Source organism: Apostichopus japonicus, chromosome 4, assembly GCF_037975245.1.
Source record: "Apostichopus japonicus isolate 1M-3 chromosome 4, ASM3797524v1, whole genome shotgun sequence".
NCBI classification, from domain to species: domain Eukaryota; kingdom Metazoa; phylum Echinodermata; class Holothuroidea; order Aspidochirotida; family Stichopodidae; genus Apostichopus; species Apostichopus japonicus.
This window is the reverse complement of record NC_092564.1, coordinates 25,573,099-25,592,717: the sequence shown is the minus strand read 5'-3', so window position 1 is coordinate 25,592,717 and position 19,619 is coordinate 25,573,099. Positions and strand designations below refer to the sequence as shown.

The 19,619-nt window shown below is 36.8% G+C and overlaps 3 protein-coding genes across 3 annotated transcripts in view; 1 reads left to right on the top strand and 2 right to left on the bottom strand.

Moving 5' to 3' along the window:
- The window catches only part of LOC139966931 (tyrosine-protein kinase Fer-like), a 323,597-nt gene that overhangs the window by 68,150 nt on the left and 235,828 nt on the right, over positions 1-19,619 (bottom strand). The window lies entirely within an intron of this gene.
- Positions 53-5,107, top strand: LOC139966030 (somatostatin receptor type 4-like). The gene is made up of 3 exons (XM_071968670.1): positions 53-595; positions 1,865-2,160; positions 2,822-5,107. Exons 1-3 carry the CDS (start codon positions 346-348, stop codon positions 3,326-3,328), a joined length of 1,053 nt encoding a protein of 350 aa, XP_071824771.1. The 5' UTR covers positions 53-345; the 3' UTR covers positions 3,329-5,107.
- Positions 10,286-19,424, bottom strand: LOC139966927 (phosphatidylcholine transfer protein-like). Its single transcript, XM_071970413.1, has 6 exons — positions 18,964-19,424; positions 17,014-17,131; positions 16,149-16,228; positions 15,041-15,212; positions 13,709-13,776; positions 10,286-12,927 (listed from the first exon to the last, which is right to left on the bottom strand). Exons 1-6 carry the CDS (start codon positions 19,078-19,080, stop codon positions 12,853-12,855), a joined length of 630 nt encoding a protein of 209 aa, XP_071826514.1. The 5' UTR covers positions 19,081-19,424; the 3' UTR covers positions 10,286-12,852.

Below are 19,619 nucleotides of genomic sequence, written 5' to 3'. Positions count from 1 at the left end.
TATATACATTCATGGTGATATCCTTAAGCCATTTGGAGAAAAGGAAGTCATTTTCATTATTCTTTTGCAAAGAAGACAAGCCAATCTGGTTCTGATGTTGGGTTATCCTTACATTTCTACGTTTAAACCGATCGTTTTTCTAATGCGTTCTTAATTTCTAGAAACATACTATTTGGTCATATTTTGGTTCTGTTTTATAACTCAATCGGAAAGAAGAAAGATCAATTATTTCGTATCCTGCAAAGACAACAAAGGAAAGATAAGTTGCGATCTTCCGATAAGCTCTCCGAGACTATAATTTAGGCTCATCTTATAAGCAAAAACGTGAAACACCATAACTGCAAGATGGTTAACGATACTGAGCCGATTCTCGCTTCGGAAATGACTGATGTCTATTGGGGGCCAACCCCCACATCCAAGGAGGGGGTAATTCCCGCTCTTCATCGTTTCTCTACACAAAGTCTGGTGGAGATAACAGTCCTCACTTTCGTGGTCATGTTCGGTACTGTCGGAAATACGCTCGTAATCTTGGTTTACTCCCAGAAGAAACAGCGTCAAAGCAGCGCATCTCTGTACATGCTCAACTTGGCAATCGGTGAGTTCACATAGTTGTGAATAACAACATAACATCTGTTTGGCCTGGGAAGAGCAGGGGGTAGGAAGCTTCCAAAAATTGGGGGAGGGGTGGGCTTAAGATATCCAAAAGACAGTTCTTCATCAAAGGGGCACATTTTATTTGCCAGTAGGGCACATTGGCTATTTTGGAAAACAAGTGGGGGAACCTGCCCCCAGTGCCCCCCCCCCCACCGTCTGCTACCCCCTAGTGAGAGCTATGGATACGGGTGGGTTACAATCCATAAGTCTGCTACGTTACCTCTCGCGTTCAGGACGAGAGAAACGGGGGCTTGTTTTTTTAATTCACAATCATTAAATGTGGTTAAATTAGACCATTATTATGCCAACATGTCTATGAGTCAGAATGACTACATTCCCGAGGCACGCGGTCAAAAACGAGGCCGGGGAAATATGGGATGAAGAAAACTGTATTCGATTTTTCATAACATTCTGAAAGATAAATTAAGAGTCACAAAAAGGGGTCCCGGTGGCATGATTGTCTCCTGGTGCCCAACCTGGCTCTCAGTACCTATGTTAATATGTCTCAATTAGGAATTGTCCGTAATGCAAGTCTAAGGCCTTGATCGAAGGTATAGCGGTGTTTCTATCCGAGATATTTGTAGAATTACTTTTGAATAAAACTAATGGTGACTTTACGATTGTTTTCTTGACTTCGCCATCGATCTAGTGCATGGTGTTATACAGGGTGGTTTATAGGTATGATAATGTATCTAGAACGTTACTACAGAAACGAAAAAAGTTTTACTGAACCGAAAAAGTAAGAAAATAGAATATGACCAAAATTTTCTGCCATGTATTAACACTTATGAATTGGCTCAGTAAGAGTATTCAAATGGTAATAACACCATATATCTCACAGAGAGATTCATTGGTATCCGTATGTATGTGGAAGTATTAAATGGTGACGTCATAGAATCACAGAGGTACAACTGAACGCAAAATGCAAGTTTGAGGGTGATATATGAACATAAATCATCTAAGTTAGATTCCACCTATATCAAGAACTTCCAAGGTAGCATTAATAAATATCGAGATCATTTCTCCAAGAAAACTACTCCATTAGGAAAAGTTACAATGAGTGTGACACCCATTCTTCCATCTCTAATGCACCCACCCCACCCCACCCCCTCTCCCTCTCCCTATTTCTCTAACTTTATGTAATCCAAGAATTGTAGAAGCCAACAATTAAAGGAGCTATAACGTTTCATTTCTTCGGCGTTCTCTTTAGCCGATCTGATCACTGTCATTCTGGTCGTTGGGGCTCAAATTAGCGAATATACGCCTCAAACCTGGCCTTACTTATGGCGCATTGACCTTCAGTGTATACTGCACCGCTTTGGGCGGTTTTTGGTTACGGATGTTACAGTGTACATTATGGTCGCCATATCTGTGGATCGGTTCATCGCTGTTGTTCAGCCTCTGAAGTATAAAACCAAATGCACCGCTCAAAGAACCAAGTACCTGCTGATGTTCATCTGGTTGGTCTGCTGCGGTCTTGCCTTCCCAGCTGCTTTCAAATTTACGGTAAGCATACAAACTATGGAGGTTAGTGGACCGGGGAAAGTTTGGTGAGGGATGGTAGGGAAGACGATATAATTCCACGGTATTCCGTTTTTTAGCGTATTCCGTTTCTACCAAGGAAATGACACCTAAACTAATTATAGAGCTCACCGGATATAGGAATATTTGCAACTTATTTTCATCAAGACAAGACCCTGTCCGCTTTCAAACCACACTCTGTGGTTAGGCCTTTATACACGTGGTATGATGCGCTCTTAAGGGAACATACAACCAACGTCTCAAATAAAAACATTTGTGGTCGCTTAAGCGTCGTAAAAAAAAATATATATAAAAAAGCTGTTGATTATTAATATAATTATTATTATTAAAAATAATTTTCAACTACGCCGTGATATAAATGTAATACACCATGAGAAATTCTTTTCCGTAAAATAAATGTAATGCATCATGAGAAATTTTTAACCCTGGTAGACCTACTCCCTTTGTTAGACAAAACTCCCCCCTTCCCTAGCTACCAAGCTGTAATTCGCTTTTTCCGCAATCCTTTTTCTTGAAACAGAATAAAATATTGTTTAAAGCAATTCATATACGACATTAATTGGCTTTCGATTTCAAGTCAAGTCAAAACGTTTAAGTTCTTTGTTTCTGGTTTTGTCCTTCACAGACAAAATACATGCATTCTGCGGGACCAAATGCAGACACCAGTGGGGATGCGTGTCGCTTGGACCAACAAGCGACAACACAATATAGATTATTCTTCCGGCTCTATACCACTATCGTACTAGTTCTTGTTCCTGCTCTGGTAACCGGTTTCGTCTATTCTGCGTTACTAATACACGTCTGGCGTCACAACGCAGTGTTTTCCGCAAATATCCGATCGACTAAGGGCTCTACAAGGCTCAATCACTGGAAGATAGCCAAGGTTTTGCTGGCAGTTTATGTGGGATACATGTGCTGCTATGTCCCTTACCTTATTTTCAATTTGTCGAGAGTTTTCGGTTATACACTTCCCGAATTACTTCAAAATGTCTTTATTATGTTACCATATGGCAATTCTTGCATGAATCCAATTTTTTATCTATTACTGAGCGATAGTTTCCGTCGCAACGTTCGCAAATTGTTCTGTTTTAAGATGGTCCCCGCTGAACCTACAATTAGCATAACGACGTAAATGAGGGTGGTTAGCATATATATACTGTATACTTTGGAGGGGGCTGGGGGAGGGGTAGGGGTAGGGGAAAGACGGACTATCAAACTCAACCCCTCTTCCTTCACTATCACTTCAAGTTGAAATACTAACTACGTGCTCCTCTTTTACAAATGTACGTGGTTTGAGCCCAAGGGCGTAGGGGGCTGGGGGCGCCAGCCCCCCCAGTGAAAAATATGGAGGGGCGGAAGTATCATTCCGCCCCCCGCTTCGCAAGTCAGAAAACTCCTTTTTCATTTCCAAATGAGATAAAAATCTCATTTGGGGCACCAAATTGCATCTAAGGCCAGGTGAAAATGCAAAAGTTTCTACAAAATGGAGTGGGTGTTGAAGTGTGCTACATTGCACCAAATTGCATCTGAGGCCACCTGGAAATGCCAAAAAATTCCAAACGGGATGGGGACACCCCCTCCCCTTAGACCCCTCCCCCAGGCCGGCCATCAGTCTTCAGCCCCCCCCCCCCCACTCAAAAGTACCTTCCTACGCCACTGGGTTTGACTGATATCTGTATCCGGCGGTTACAGCCCCGGGGTTCGGGAACATTTAGGGAACCTGGGAAATATATTGGATGAAGAAAAGTTTATTCTTCATTTCATAACATTGTTTACTGAAAATGAAGAGTGTAAAGGTATCCCGGTAACATAATTGTCCCTTGGCTCGGAGTGGCTCTCGACGCAGTGGCGTGCGCAAAAAGAGGGGGAGTGGGGGCAGCATGGTGCCCACATCCATTGTCAGTCTGTGAATGGGTTCAGTTGGGGATCTTTCTCATTCCTCAATAGGTAAGTACTGTTTGGTTGAGTTTTGTTCTGGCAATTTATTGCATCAAACGTAAATTACCGCTTTTAATTCTCGTCTCAACGTCCGAAAATTGTCCTGTTTGAAGGCCATCTCTGATTCTTCTCATGGCATGGGGGAATTTGGAATGACACTAAACTTGGTGTATAATGAAAGTGCTACGCTGCGAACCATGAACAAATGGTGTTTGTATATCCTTATATGTTTACCTTCGGTGAAGTTTAATTTCATACCATTTCAGGAAAGACATATAGTGAAAATATTACGGTGACATCTAAGGCTGAGATTACTCGCATGTATATAAATAAAGTAGCTTATATCGTAGTTCTTGATATTATTATTATGATTATTATGATTATTATTATTATTATTATTATTATTATTGTTATTATTATTATTATTATTATTATTATTATTATTATTATTATTATTATTGTTATTATTATTATCATTATTGTATCTTGTTAGTAAATATGCTGTTATTATATTTAAACAAAATAGTAGACCGTTTAAGCCTGGTGTATTCGTTCTCGATTTTTCGTGTTTGTTTAATTGGAGTGGGACAAAGAGGAGATAGGTGGCTACAAAATCAACTTGCTTCTTGTTAGATCAACCCTTTTCGGGGTCCCTGGACCGGTCATAAGCTTTTAGGTACTCCAGTCAGGTCGACTGTTGTGCTTACATTTTAATCCAGGTTTGCTGATAATGTGTCACAGTGTGACTAACAGTGAATGTAAAGTGAAGCTCACGGTAAAGATCTTATTACTTGTAGTCAGATGTCAGATTTATTGTATCCTATAATTAGGAACGTAATATCAAAAGCTAACCAAAATGGCTTTTTTATTTTAATGACTCATTTTTTCATTGCTTCTCTTGCATTTAGCCTTTTAATTCTTGGAGGATCCCTATAAATCGGGCTTATTTGGGCCTATCCTACCATATGGTAAATCTGGCCTTATATGTTTGTGGAGGGGATATTGTGTAATAAACTGTATGTGTTTCTCATACTCAACATGTTTTTATATTGCTTACCTTCTGAGCATGCGTCATTCCGCGGCTATAGTTACGGTATATCGCCTTGCTATGCAACAAAATATTCATTCTTAGTTTACTAGAAGAGATGAAATTCTGATTTGAATTACGTCACTGATGTAGGTGATGTCACACCGTGCACATATATACATCATTTCAATAATGAGTGACACTTAAATATATATGAAAAGATGACTAATGAATAGAACACCTGGTGTGGACCGGACATTGAAAATAACATTAGCCAATGTTCAAAGGCTACTTATTTCTGTTTGTTTAAAAGAATGAATAGATCGACGTGGGTGGTCAAAGTCAAGTATGAAAGCACAGGTGTTTTCGTATACTCTATAAACCAGGGTTGTCCAACCTTTTGCAGAGGAGGGCCACATGGAATGATTATGATGAAGGAGGGGGCCGCATGAACCCTACGCTCGATTTTTCGAAAAAAAAATTGCCCGAAGCCCAAGGCAACAAAATGTGAGCACTGCGCGCGGAGCGCACTGATTTATTTTCCTTCCTGATAAAAAAAGATGAATAAAGTTCAGCCGCCCCCCCCCCCCTCCTCCGCTGAGAGAGTGTCACACAAACTGACCTGTATGCAGCTTTTTGGACCCAGAAGGTTCGAATGATTGATTATATAGCTTCAAATTGTTATCAATAAATCTGCTGACTAAAATTTCGCACCATAGAGCATCTCTGGCGGGCCGGACGCAACCCTGCGGCGGGCCGGACTGTGGCCCGCGGGCCGTAGGTTGGACAACCCTGCTATAAACTATATACTATCAGTGCCACTTGATTTCTACGCGACGAACACATTTGGACGCATAACAATGTTGAGAAGTGTATGAATTAGCATAAGATTTGCAGAGAACCTTCAGCAGGGTGTGATTGTCGTTGCCGACATATTATGGACCAGCAGCAAATTTGCAATGTTAGCGTGTATATTATATGGAATCCTTGCGGAACTCGGCACAAAACACACCGTTACGCAGCAAATATCGCTACAAAATAAGCACATTTCGCGCTAACTCTTTTCATTTTAAGTATATCACTCAGAAACTCTTTCTTATGTCATTTTGAAGATGATTGTATCTTCTTTACAATGATGTGTCGTTATTTATTACTCCGTACTTTTTAATCTGAAAAAGTAAAAAATCACTTCGGAAAGCAGTGAATCTATTCAAAATTTCTCAATCTCTCAATGCTTTCATTGTGCTTGCTGGGAGTATGGTTGCGTAATCAAATTCTTTCCTATGCCAAAGAAAAGTTCGTTGACACTTCTCTCTAGTGATATAAAATTCGACTTGATTGGTCAATATTAAGACTCGTACTTCTCACCAGCTAATCAAAAGCATCGTAAGAAATTTGTGAAGTCCTCCCTTTACGCGGCTAATCTGAACACAGCACAGTGTGTAGTGCTCTATAACAGCAAATTCAGTGAGTGTTTATAACGAAATGATTACGATTAATTAACGGCGCACAACAACATGTATGTCCGACAACGGTTTTTACTTAAAACTTAATTCATTCGATGATGCTGGAATATCTTCATATCACCTTTGAAATATAAACTCGTGCATGTAAGTATTTCGTTTTCCCTGAAAAGTGGCGTCGGATTTGTGTTGGGGGGGGGGGGGGTAGGGGGGTATGTGTCTATTTACGGGCCATTTGGTTGCGTTTAAAGCTCTTACCCAGACTTAGTTTATTTTTGTATGTGTTAGATAGGCGATTTAAGCTAATTCCGAGAATCCACCTTAATGATGAAACAATGCTGTGAATGTACCCCTAGTTAGGCTTAAGAGTGGGGTGTGGAGAAACATAATTATTCCTGCCCCCCCCCCCACTTAAAGAAGGGGATGGCCCTAGTTCCACACACTTTTCATTTGCCACTACGCATATATATGATGTAAACATATAAGCCTAAATTATAGACCTAGGCTATAGCCTAGTATAGGCCAGTATTTAATGACCCAGTCAGACACTTATGTTATTGGATCGCGACTTGCGGCCAACGATTATGCGCGATGGAAGGCCCAATAAATAAGGTAATAATATATTTAACTTCTGGCACTCGTTGATGATAGAGCATGAAATAATCAGATAACATAGCCTACTTTAGATAATATGCTATAGGCCCGAAAGCCTAGCCGAGACCTAATTAAATATCCTATATTCTATTTTCCTATTTATATAATTTCATCTTTGTCATGCAAAACATCAGTTATTACGTCACACCTACAACTATTTCGTCATGACTTCATTCATATGCATTTTGGGTTATATTTAATTTCGTTTGTGTTACGGTAGGTGAATATATGTCCACATCGGCCTACGGTTGCGGCCGGTATGTATATAGTGAATCGTAAAATAAACATGGCCGCGCTACTTGCCAATGGAAGATTACTGTGGTTGGAAACTCGACATGTTTTGTAATTTTTATAATAAAATAACACCCTGGTTTAAGTGAAACATTTGTCATCGAACGTATTGCCTGCCGCGAATAAATTAAAACATTTGATATGTTAAATTGTTTACATAGTAACATAACTCTTAGTTAAAGGTTTCTTCCAGGAAAAAGGATTTCATATTGTAAATCTTAAAATCAATTATTGTTAAATAAATCATTGAGGTGTTCTTAATTTCTCTGGGTTGTGTATCCAGCACATATTGGCCGAACTCTGGAAAAGAAATGGTCACACTAAATCATGCTCTTGTACTGGTAGTAGCGTTTTGCATAATTACTTAAACTATTGTTTCACATAATTAAGTTTCTTTTACTCGTTTCCTTTCTTTTACAAAAAAAAAACATCTTCACCAGAGGCTAAATTTGAAGTTTAATACGTCATTTAAATCATTAAGCAAGCGGTTGAGCATTTTTTTTTTATTTGCGTATGGCATTGATAATCTTGTAAGTTGTTTTCGGCGTTTTAGTGATCACCATTTACCAACTTGGTGAAATATCTTCCATTTGTTCCACCGCCCCCCCCCCACCCCGACGGTCATTGAAATTTTTGAAATTTTGTTAGCATCATTTATTTTTCGTGTATCAAAATGTGTATTTCTTATCGATTCGCCGAGATTTTCACAAAAGAATGAATTAAATGTTTTTGTTCCTTTATTTATTTTAACATACGCGCTACTTGTAGGTCTAGACTTCATTTGTGTAGATCACAATGTTTATACCTGCGCAACGCAGCACTAGATTTGTGACGAAATCTACAAGGCTCAAGATGGTTTCAACACCACGACATATAAATCAGCTAAAAATACCTTGACATTATTTTATCGTAACGGCTACTATTACATCTTATTACGCAGGGCCTAAGGCCCAGTTGCAATTGAACATTCTTCATGCATTCAAGTCGGTCGTGCTAAAGCGATCGCCAGCATTCGGTCAGCTTCAGTGAGTTTTGCCGACTTATCCGTATACGTTGACGCGATTAAAGACGCTAAATCTTGGTCAGTTACATTCGTAAGCACAATCTGTCTGTACGATAACCTACGTTACGACTGTCGATTTGAATTGGGTAGTAGAAGTCCGGAGTGATTTACTTACTTTTGACGATCATACAATGTCCCGCAATGAAATACGTGTTTATAAACTACCAATTTTAGAGCGCTTCAAATCAATGGATTGAGTTGAAAATTGACAATACACTAACCAATTTGATTATACTGATATTGGTAAAGGGTCCCCTGCTAGAGCCTCGTAAAATCTGAATAATTAGTAACCAAGATTCCGTCAGTGGTCCTATAGTTTGATATATGTGTTTTAATTTCTTCTGGGGAGGGGGAGGGGTGGAGGTCATGGGAGGCAGAGGGGTGTCCCTTTGAAGGAAGATAACGTCCATTATATATTCCAATTAGCAAGCCTCAACGGCAACAGTTTTATGAAGGCTCAGGCAATTTTACTACCCATTAATTAGCTTTCATGGCTTCTGGATCCTAGCCAGTCATGAGAAATAAAACCAGAAAGCCAGCGGGCTTATTGTGATTCCTTGCCAATTGAGATTATAATCCAAGCTTTCGTCATTGTAGATTAAATTGATCAACAAGGTTCTTTCACTGACTGTGGACCTACCTACTAAATATGTTAACTGACCATGTTTACAAACTATTTAATAAATATGCATAATATCAACTTGAATATATATTACCATATGTACCGTATCTACCAACACATTAATACCAAGTATGAATAAATTCTGATTTTCGGTTGCGGAGTTATAAGCGTTTGGGAGATTTTCACGGTTAACCCCGTGACCTCATTATGATTCATGAGATGAGCACCAAAATCAATAGGCTTCATCTACTCACTATGGCGCATCTATGTACCAAGTATGACTTCAATCCCCTTGTCGTTATTCAGTTACCGTGTTTACAAGCTATTAGTGGAAATACACTTAAGCCGCGCCCCTAATAAATATGCATATCAACTTGAACATATATCACCATGTACCCGCTATCTACCAACATATTAATATTAAGTATAAATAAATTCTGACTTTTCGTTGCAGAGTTATTAGCATTTGAAGATTTTTACGTTTGACCCCGTGACCTCATTATTATTTATGAGATGAGCGCCAAAATCGATAGGGTTCTTCTACTTACTATGGCGCATATATGTAGAAAGTATGACTTCAATCCAACTTCTCGTTGTTCAGTTACCGTGTTTACAAGCTATTTTAGTGAAAATAAACTTAAGCCCCGCCCCTTATAAATATGCATCATATCAACTTGAACATATGTTACGATGTACCCACAAACTTTCTCCTAAATCTCCATCTCAAACACACGGAAGTGTCAACAAGCAATCATGAGGTTCGAATAGCGTTAGGGTCTGCCCCTCCCCTTTTCTTTTTCTTGTCAAATTTCTTCTGCACCCTTCATGTATGTGGCCTACAATACAGTAATTTAATTGCTGGTTGAAGTCCATCAGTATAGGGCTTAACAAAGCTTTAATGTAGAAGAAAAACAACAACAAAAATAATAGGTTAAGAACTTAAAAGGGTTAATAATTTGCCTTGGATGATCTGAGAAATAACGTTCACAAAAAAAGAAAGAAAAAAGAAACTAGTAATGAAAAATAGTGTCGACGTTGCTTCTTCACTTTATTAAACTTTATCTTGACAAACTGTACTCAAAGACTTGAATTGTTGTTAAAATTACATAAACTGCTGTTTTGAAATCGATAAACAACGAGGCATTCAATAAACAAAGCTACACAACTTGGTCTATTAGTTGGTTTACTTCGTTAGATGGCTTCAAATTAGCATGATTGATGTCTTAAGAGGCAATCAACTAGTGGTTTCCAATGTAAAGTATTTCACAACAAAATCCTTTGTTACTCTGTTGTCCAGAAAAAATATGAAAAGAGAAGAATATCGTGTCAAAGGTATGTGCTCTTATGAGATGATAAACCATTAATATGTAACAGTGTTGAATATTTTGCTACAGAAATATCCCTTCTCAAGCTTGCTTTGGAATGTAATTTTCCCACTTAGATTACACTTATTTTAAAATTTCTTTCAAGCTTCGGACTGTTAAATTATTTTCTCACGCTAACCTTGTATAAACGTGAATAGGATACAGAGCACAATGTAATAGTGCCATAAAAAGTGACCGAAAAGAAACAACGTTGTTTTAGAGGGCGCTATATGGAAATAAAACAAATTGATTAGAAAGACTAGAATTATTGCTGAACTTTCTCAAAATGAATTTTAAGTAAAGAAAACTACTCTTTAAAGGAAGCAACTAAAATTACGAAGGCACCAACAGGATCTACAGAAGTAGAGAATATTTTAGTTTCAATTAATGAAATTTACCATCAAGGAAGAAGCAATAACCTGGTGAAACAGTTACACAAAATTTGGATTTTAATGAAGCACTGAAAAATATGATAACACAAGGTTAAGTTAAACAAGAGGGATTTTGTACGTTAGCTGAAATTATTACGACAATTTTATCAATGCCATTATACATATGCACTAACACTGTCATAATGTCTGGTTTCAACAATCCTTGCTACCAACCATCAGTTCTTCCAGCTTTTCAGAAAAGTAAGCACAGAATGCATCAAACTCTAAGAAATATTTCTTCTCTCGTTAACTTATTTCAATAATAATTGGTCATTAGCCTAATTAATTAATTAATGGCAATAATAATTTCAGGCCAATGATTTCAATAAATTAGGACTTAGTAGGAAGTTTGTACAGAAAATTCAATAGGCTAAGCGTTGCTACACATTATGAAAAAAGAAGACGACTTTGACAAGAAACAGAAACCAACCACAGCTTTAAAAGATGGGCAATATACATAAAAATATTGTGATATTTATTTCAGAAACTAAAAGCAAATTTTGCACTCAATTTGTGCGGTGGGAAACATAGAGTAACAGAGAAAATCCAGCTACTTTCACTCTACATCAAGATATTAGCTGTGGAAAGCAATTTGGCAAATCTTGAATATTTTACTTACAGAATGGTTGACCTATGACCTGTGAGAGCAGTCAAATTATATTCTTGAGGGGGTAACCTTGTAAAATGTCTTTGTACCTGATTAAATCTGTGTGGAATGGCTTCTGATTGCTTATAAAAATTGTTGTATGACTGATCATGCCTATCACCATACTCAACCTTAGTAGACCTACCAATTTCCATTTCAAATTGTTTTTGAAATTTTACAAGAAGATATTAATTTGTACACTACACTGTTCTCTAAAACCACTGAATATTAAACAAGCTGAAAGCACAAGATGGTTCACAGCTTCTGAGAAATTTACAGTATTAATAATACAGAGCAGAAGCTGTGACATTTAATAAGAGAGTCAGCTACCGAGTCACGAATCTACACCCTAGCTTCTATACACGTTTTCACCAACAGATCCTTATGGACAATGATGAAATGTTCACAGATGCCCAGACTTTAGTGAGTATCACAATAGCCCCACTATAATTGTTGCTAGGGTCAGGAGACTCGTTCCCTGACTGTCCTAACAGCATATAAATCAGTAACGAGTCAGTCAAATGTCACTAGAGCCATCAACTTTCAACTATTTTGTGACTCATTAGCCTACTTTCTAATTAGTTGACACAGCATATGGTCTGTTTTATTGATATTGTGAAACTGTCAGAAGTCTGTGCCTGATTGAATAGATAGCAGCAGCATTTACAACTCCAATATAACTTATAAGATAATGATGAAATTGACAATGAGGTAATCCACCTTATATAGCTCACAAGTAAACAAGAAAAGTATATTTCTCTGAAAACTGTTAGCTGTCACAAATCTTTACTAATACACGATAGACCATATTTTCCACTCATAACTTTGTATAAATATGTAAATTCCAAATTGCAGTATTTACAATTCAACTTTAATAAAATACTTTCAGCAGCTTATTTCATATTTTAGACTTTCCATGTTCTCAAAATGACAAGTTTTGTAACATTTAAGAGGTATTTAGAAGTACCTTAATACTATAGTAAATTGTACCGTGTGTAATGATGGTTTATAAATAACTTCCCACTGGGAGTTTAAGTATTTATGCCGCTATACGTTTGAAGCACTGGTTTTGCTTCAGTAGTACCCAGTTGAACCTTATGTTACATTTAGAGTTACAAAACACCCAATGGCATGGTCATCCAATCAAAGCTATTCTTCTATTGGTCTTGTATATAGGTTTCATATCCTTTGCAGGCCTTTTTCATGCTGTTTAGAAATGATGGAACCCCAGTCTGAAATGAATGAAGAAAATTAAAAATCACCAGTTTCAAAATTTTAAATACAATTTGTAGCTATGCCTTTCATCCATAACTTATGTAATACTTAGCACTTATCAGTCTATCTTTTGGAAACAATACAAGAATGATACCCCAATCCTGTTAAAAGTCATTATTAGATGACCACTGTAAATTTGACCAAATCTTTCATTGCTTGCATTGCACTGTGGCATATTTGAGCTCTTTTAAAAGAAATGTAACTTAAAGATTGAAAGGACCTTTAATTTTTATGATCAGCTCATCCACAGTATCCATATAAACTGTACCCGAAAAAACTTTGCCAAAATTATTGTTTCAACTTTAACAAAAAGAAGGAGACATGCAAATCTCATATACCATTACATACACATGCATACAAAACCAAAGAAATAAATACACATCATGAGATATCACTATTAAAATAAAATCATGCATGAACCATTTACATCTATCTGCCATTCTCAAAAAGGGTACAAAAAAGTATCCCACAAAAGAATACCAGAAGCAAAATATAAAAACATCTTAGTCAAGATGAAAACATTGAAGATGGACTAGCTAATTTAATTCCAAGTGTTTTTACATTTATCTGCACGCTGTGAACTTAATTTCTACTCCATCTGTGTCTTGTTTTCTGGACTTTCACGGAGAATCCCTCCTTCAAAAGTCCAGCAATTTAGATTGTTTTGATAAGACGTCAGTCTCTAATAACTGCATGTACTACTTAATGAATAGGCAACAAGTACTTTTCAATACTCACTTTGGCAGCCCAATTGATCATCCATGTTGGTATCATACCCTTTGGGTTGTCATAGTAATGCATATAAGCTGTAGAAGAAAATGAAATGTCAGCAAACACTCAACCAGGAAATAATAATACTTTGCATGTATAACAATTCTTCACTATAAAAACAAATATATTGAAACAACCAAGTTTGTTTGTATAAAATATACATTGTGCATCTCTGCATTATTGTACCACTTTTGTTACATTGCATAGTATAAAAAATTGCTTCAAGCTGAAGGCAAATCAGTTCCTTGAAGAGTTTTCAGCTTAACAGGTTAGAAATATTGGGATTGCTAGTACTGTAGTAGCTACAATTAATATCAGTTCATTATTAAGGGACCACAAATTTACTCGCTCACCTTGGCTTCTATGATAGAAATTTATGTAAAGAACAACTCCCGCAACCAGCTGATACAAATCTTGCTCCCTTTGAGAGATATACTAGTTTAAAAGTCTAGTCTGAGAGCTATTAGTATTAAAATCATACAATATGTAAGCAGCAGAGTTTGCCACAAGCTCAACAGATATTCCCTATTATCATAAACTCCATTGTGTCAGTATATGTATTTGTTTGAACCCTACCATTAACTACTACATCATACAGTTATGGTGCATTGAGATACTGGAGTTTCTGTCAGGACACTGAAACCACTTATATGACTCCAACAAAAGCAAGTCATCAACATCATTACAATGAGACAACTCATAAATCAGTTTGCAAGTATCAAATATTGTTGGCATTTTTCATCTTTTCATTTCAAATTCCAACATTAATCAAAGTTATGGGAATTGCTATACCGTACGCTACCTGTTAATAAAACCAGAGTGAGGACCCTCTAAGTGGTTGTAAAGAAATTAAAACCAGAATTCAAGAGAGCAACCAGTTTTGAAGGGAACTGTTGAACACACACTTATGCCACACACCTGAAATTTTACTCCTCACAATTAAGTAGAAACCCACAAATCTTATGATATATTGCCTTTCAAGTTTTTCACATGTTGAACTCAAATAACCTTTGACCCTTCCAAAAACACTAAGAAACTTGTACTCACTTTGGGGTAGCAACATGTAAAGTATGACAACTGTCACGATTAACCTTCTTTAGATAAGTGTTTACAAACTAAGGCATAACACACACAAGTTAACACACACATTGACTTGGATGTATGTATATTGCCTAAGAAAAAATAACCAACAATTCTTACAATCTTTTTAAAGAATATGCGAACTCGTACCATTGCAAAGTTACGGTATAACTTTACCATTATCAACAGATTTGAACTCAAATCTGTTTATGTACATACCTCTGGTACTGCAATCACCATCAGCTGTTATTGCTAAGCTCTGTATGAAATCATCAACTCGTATAATACCTTTCTTCTCAGGAATGGATTCAAAGTTTTCACTACGACCAAGAATAACCCATATATGTTTTCCATTTACATCAAATTCTTTTGATTCCCTGGTAAATATATACTGACAAATTTATCATTAAGGATCCAATGTTACATGATTGCTGTTCCATAACTTGCTTACATCTGTCAAATTTTTTTTATTGCTTTTTTTCCCCTTTTAAGTATGATGGACAATGGTTTCTCAGTGTATTGACATACTGTTTGTTACTATTAAATGATAAGCTGATAACCTGTTCTCATTATCTTCAAATTATTAGAAACTGAGACATAATCAATCAAATCTTATCACATTTCTTGCTATATTCTTGATTATTTGTACCTAAAAGAGCTGGCAATATTATACATCCTTCTTTGGCCTTAATTAGAATAAACCTTATTAATTGAAATAGAAACCTTTTCAATTTGCACTTAAGATATTATCCTATCCTCAATGAGATACATACAGCTGTTTCACCTACGGTATTATTGCAGCACTGAAAATATTGTATATATGTCACAGGTTAATTTCATTGCAAAAGTTACTATTTAAAGAAATCAGGTTTTCTGTAGCATCCAAATGAGATGGAGTGGATGTTTTTATTACCCCAATGCTCATAGCAGACCTGTGAAAAACAGGAGATGAACTGCTATTGGAGACATCAGTCACAAGGACATCAGTGAAACATAGCTAGCTCGAAAATTTTTTTTTTAAATATATCTTTCAATTTTTTTTCAAATTTTTCTAAAATTTTCAAAATTTCAAAAAATTTCAAATTTTCTCAACAACAACAAAAGCATTTTTCACAAAAATTCCAACTTTAAAGTTAAATATTAGATAATATTGACATATTTAACTTTCAGAGATTGAACCTTGTGGACAACATTATTACTTAACAAAGGGTTGCACAATTCTTCTTAATAACCACTTGTGTGACTAAAATTTACTGACCAAGGGCTGTTTATACTATATCTAACATAACAATAACTCTGAATGTAAATAATTCAAAACAAAGGATACATCTCTATTTGACATTGGAAATGGAAAATTAACTTCCCAGTAGATGCCTCTCTTCAGTCCTTCATCCACTTCTTTCAGTTCTATCATGAAAAAAGAATTTGAGAGAAAATGGAAAGCAAACATTAAATAAAATAGAAATAAAACAATAACTGCTCTACTGTACCTTTGTATTTTGCCTTAGTAGGAAGTTTGTCTAGATATATTTCTTAAATCTATATAAACAAGAGAAAGCAGCTGGTTCCAATTTGTGCAACAACTTCTCTTGTCATCAAATCAATTGAAAATCAAGTTACATCTTTCTGATCAATGTCTTATAAATATTACAACAGATGCTAAAGTCCTTAGGAAGGAGATGTTAATTTTCCATGTAAATATCACATAGTTTAGACCTACAGTACTTGTAGGAAACAGAAGATGTTTAGGTTATGCAATGCATTACAAATGAGTAGGGCAGACAGACAGATAGTTTGATAGACAGACAGACAATCATATTGCCATGGAACAAGTGTCATTGACTTGAAAGTCACCATTAGGGAGTTTGTACTTCTTTGGAAAAACTATCTAACAGTCTTGGGGTAGGTTCAGAACCTACATTCTTCTCTTTTCCCTCCATCACAAATTGGCAGATAGGTCAGTCTTTGTGCAATAGTTGACTATCTCCTCCTTTAATCAATTTCAATTTCTATTCTCTTCTAGTCTTCCACTCTCATACAAACTCAAGTACTGACAGTAGACTAGTAGAGGCAATATCTTCATTTAGACTTTGGTAGCACAGTAACAGAACATAAAATATCCTTTTGCAACATCTTGAGAAAATTTATATGTAAAACAACAATTCATATGTAAAACAACAATGCAACAGTACCTTTAACATAACTGTCCCATTTCTTCCGGTACTTCAGATCCACATACACTTTAGCACAGATTTCTGGAGCAACCCCTTCCAAAGTACCAATTACTTTGTACTCGTACAAACCAGAAGCCTAGAAACAGGAGAGAAGAAATTCTTACATGAAAAGAGTATTTTTCTGATAAAGTTGGAAACATAACCATGAAGTCAATTTCACTACCAACAAAGTTTGGCCAATTTAAAAAAAAAGGTGCATAGTATTTCCCCTATCCCTGAGCTGATCTTGACACAAAAAGGAATGTTATCTGATATAAAGGCTGATAACACTTAACAACAGCACATGTGTACATGTCTGTCTAAGAAGTACCTTCCGAAGGCTCTCAACATTGCAATTGATGACTTATGATAATATCAAAGGATGACAAATTTATGCAAAAATATAAGTTATAACACATTACCGTATATGCATTAAGTGGGTAATTTTCTATAAAACTGGCTTAAAACTGCATACAAAACCTAGGCTATCAGTGCACAAGAACCTTTTTTTTACATTTAGCCCAACATAATTAAGATCTTTTACCACTTGAGTGTAAAATGATTTATTAGTTTGTGATCAATTTATTGATTTTGTTCTATAATACCATAACAATTTAGTTCATTGATAGCTAGGCTAGTGAGGTTTCAGTTCATAGATTGGAGTAAAACGCCGGTACATACTCTAGTTTACATCACTGGGGATAGATGCAAATGAACCATATTATGTAGAAATATAGTGGCAATATCAGACCCGTCAACTCTCCCGGTTTTACCCGGAGACTCCCGGTTTTTACCCGATTCTCCCGGCCTCCCGGTTTCATATTCTATTCTCCCGGTTTTTTAATGTTTCATCACTTGCGACATTTCTGAAAATAGCCAACAATTAGTCCTATGCTAGTAATTCCCTACAGTAACGCTGAACAGGAAAGGCTATTCAGTGTAGTTTGCAAGAACAAGACAGACAGTCGGTCAAGTCTCAAGCTTGATGGGACTCTATCTAGCATACTACAGGTAGCCATGAAGTCACAGTACCCAGAGTCCACTGTTCCCTGTTTCAAATGGAAGCCTACTAAAGAAACCCTGTAGAAAGCGAAGCGAGCTGCTGTAAACTACAACAAACACTGATTGGATGATTCTCTCACTGTATTGCATATAAGTAGACTACTTATTTAGGAGTATTTATATCATTTCAGTTTAAAATTACAATCCTCCCTATTTTCCCCTTGTTCTCCCTATTTTTTGGCCCTGAAAATTTTTATTCTCCCTATTTTGGGGTCAAACAGGTTGACAGGTCTGCAATATAGTTGTTTTTACCATAATATGGTTTGTTTACATCCATCGCCTGGGATTCATATGGAGTATGAACTGGCCTTGATAGTCCAATGCTTTCAATGCTTTCATGTTGTAAAGCATATGCATCTCTGGGCCACAAATACAACAGCTAAAGAGAAAGGCTGCAGTTGATTCAACATTCTCAATTGCTCAGTTTAATAGCTACTGTATCATTTGACTGAAAACACGGAGGAAGGTGACTTTGTGTGGTCAAGTGTAACCCGATTTTGAGTATTTTGTGGTGCCTATTGATGTCCCAAACTGCATATACTGTAGTTTAGGTCTAGCATAGCTCTAGCCTCTTACATGTAGGCCTAGGCCAATTTGTGTAGCAATTTGCCAGCCACCTAATTGTCCTATAAAGTATATGATTAACTTTACCCTGCCTAGGATTGGTCATCTGGTTTCATGTTAATTGTTACATATAACAATGAATATTGTATCCCTTGGCCAACACTCTGCCTATGGCAAAAACGTAATTTCGATCGTTAGAATCTAGTGGGCTACTCTAGTAGTAGTACTAGTATTTAGTAAGTATATAGTCTATATGCTATGCTAGTACTACTAGGCCTAGTTCTAATTACAGTAGTTACGTACCTCTCTGTATTGTCGGTAAATTGTTACATCTCCGATGTCCACGAAAATCTCAAAACCATGGAAATCTGGCTTTTGTAGGCTGGCACAGGCCTCTTCGAATTCTTTTTCAGCAAACATAGGGCTGCTTTCAGTAGTGATTGTCCCAGCAATCAGTTCAATTCAGTGTGAATGCTTAACGCGCAGATCGATTTTGTCGCGGAACTGATAAACGTTCAAGTATGTATGCCTAGGTCTCACCACAAAAAAATACACACACCGGTAGTTCCGTGTTTCTATTGATCAGGTTTTCTATTTACCTAGGATCACTATTCACAGCACAGTTGTAGTGATTTTTGGTTTCGATGATAATCGTAACCTATATGTATTCATGCAGGCGGAGAGTACGTGTTTGTGTGCGTGTTGTGTGTGATGCCTCGCTTGTAAACACCATATCTCAAGAAGGAAAGCTTGGACCAATCTGATAATTGGTGTTTATGAGTACCACATTGTGAAGAAGAACCCTATTGTTTTATGGGGAGGTCAAAGGTCATTTGGAGTCATCAGGGGCCAAATAGTGAAAACCTTGTTAACACGATATCTCAAGGAGGTAAGCTTGGACCAATCTCATATTTCGTGAGTAGGAAGACCACCTTTAGGAGCACAAGACAGTTTTTTTT

What these genes read in the sequence shown, in the direction of transcription:
- LOC139966030 (XM_071968670.1), top strand. Translation starts at nt 346, where the DNA reads ATGGTTAACGATACTGAGCCGATTCTCGCTTCGGAAATGACTGATGTC. An exon ending in CATGCTCAACTTGGCAATCG is followed by an intron (nt 596 to 1,864) that starts GTGAGTTCACAT and finishes CGTTCTCTTTAG; the next exon opens with CCGATCTGATCACTGTCATT. An exon ending in CAGCTGCTTTCAAATTTACG is followed by an intron (nt 2,161 to 2,821) that starts GTAAGCATACAA and finishes TGTCCTTCACAG; the next exon opens with ACAAAATACATGCATTCTGC.
- LOC139966927 (XM_071970413.1), bottom strand. Translation starts at nt 19,080, where the DNA reads ATGTTTGCTGAAAAAGAATTCGAAGAGGCCTGTGCCAGCCTACAAAAG. An exon ending in TTTACCGACAATACAGAGAG is followed by an intron (nt 17,132 to 18,963) that starts GTACGTAACTAC and finishes TCCTGTTTCTAG; the next exon opens with GCTTCTGGTTTGTACGAGTA. An exon ending in TTCCAATGTCAAATAGAGAT is followed by an intron (nt 15,213 to 16,148) that starts GTATCCTTTGTT and finishes TAAATTTGTCAG; the next exon opens with TATATATTTACCAGGGAATC.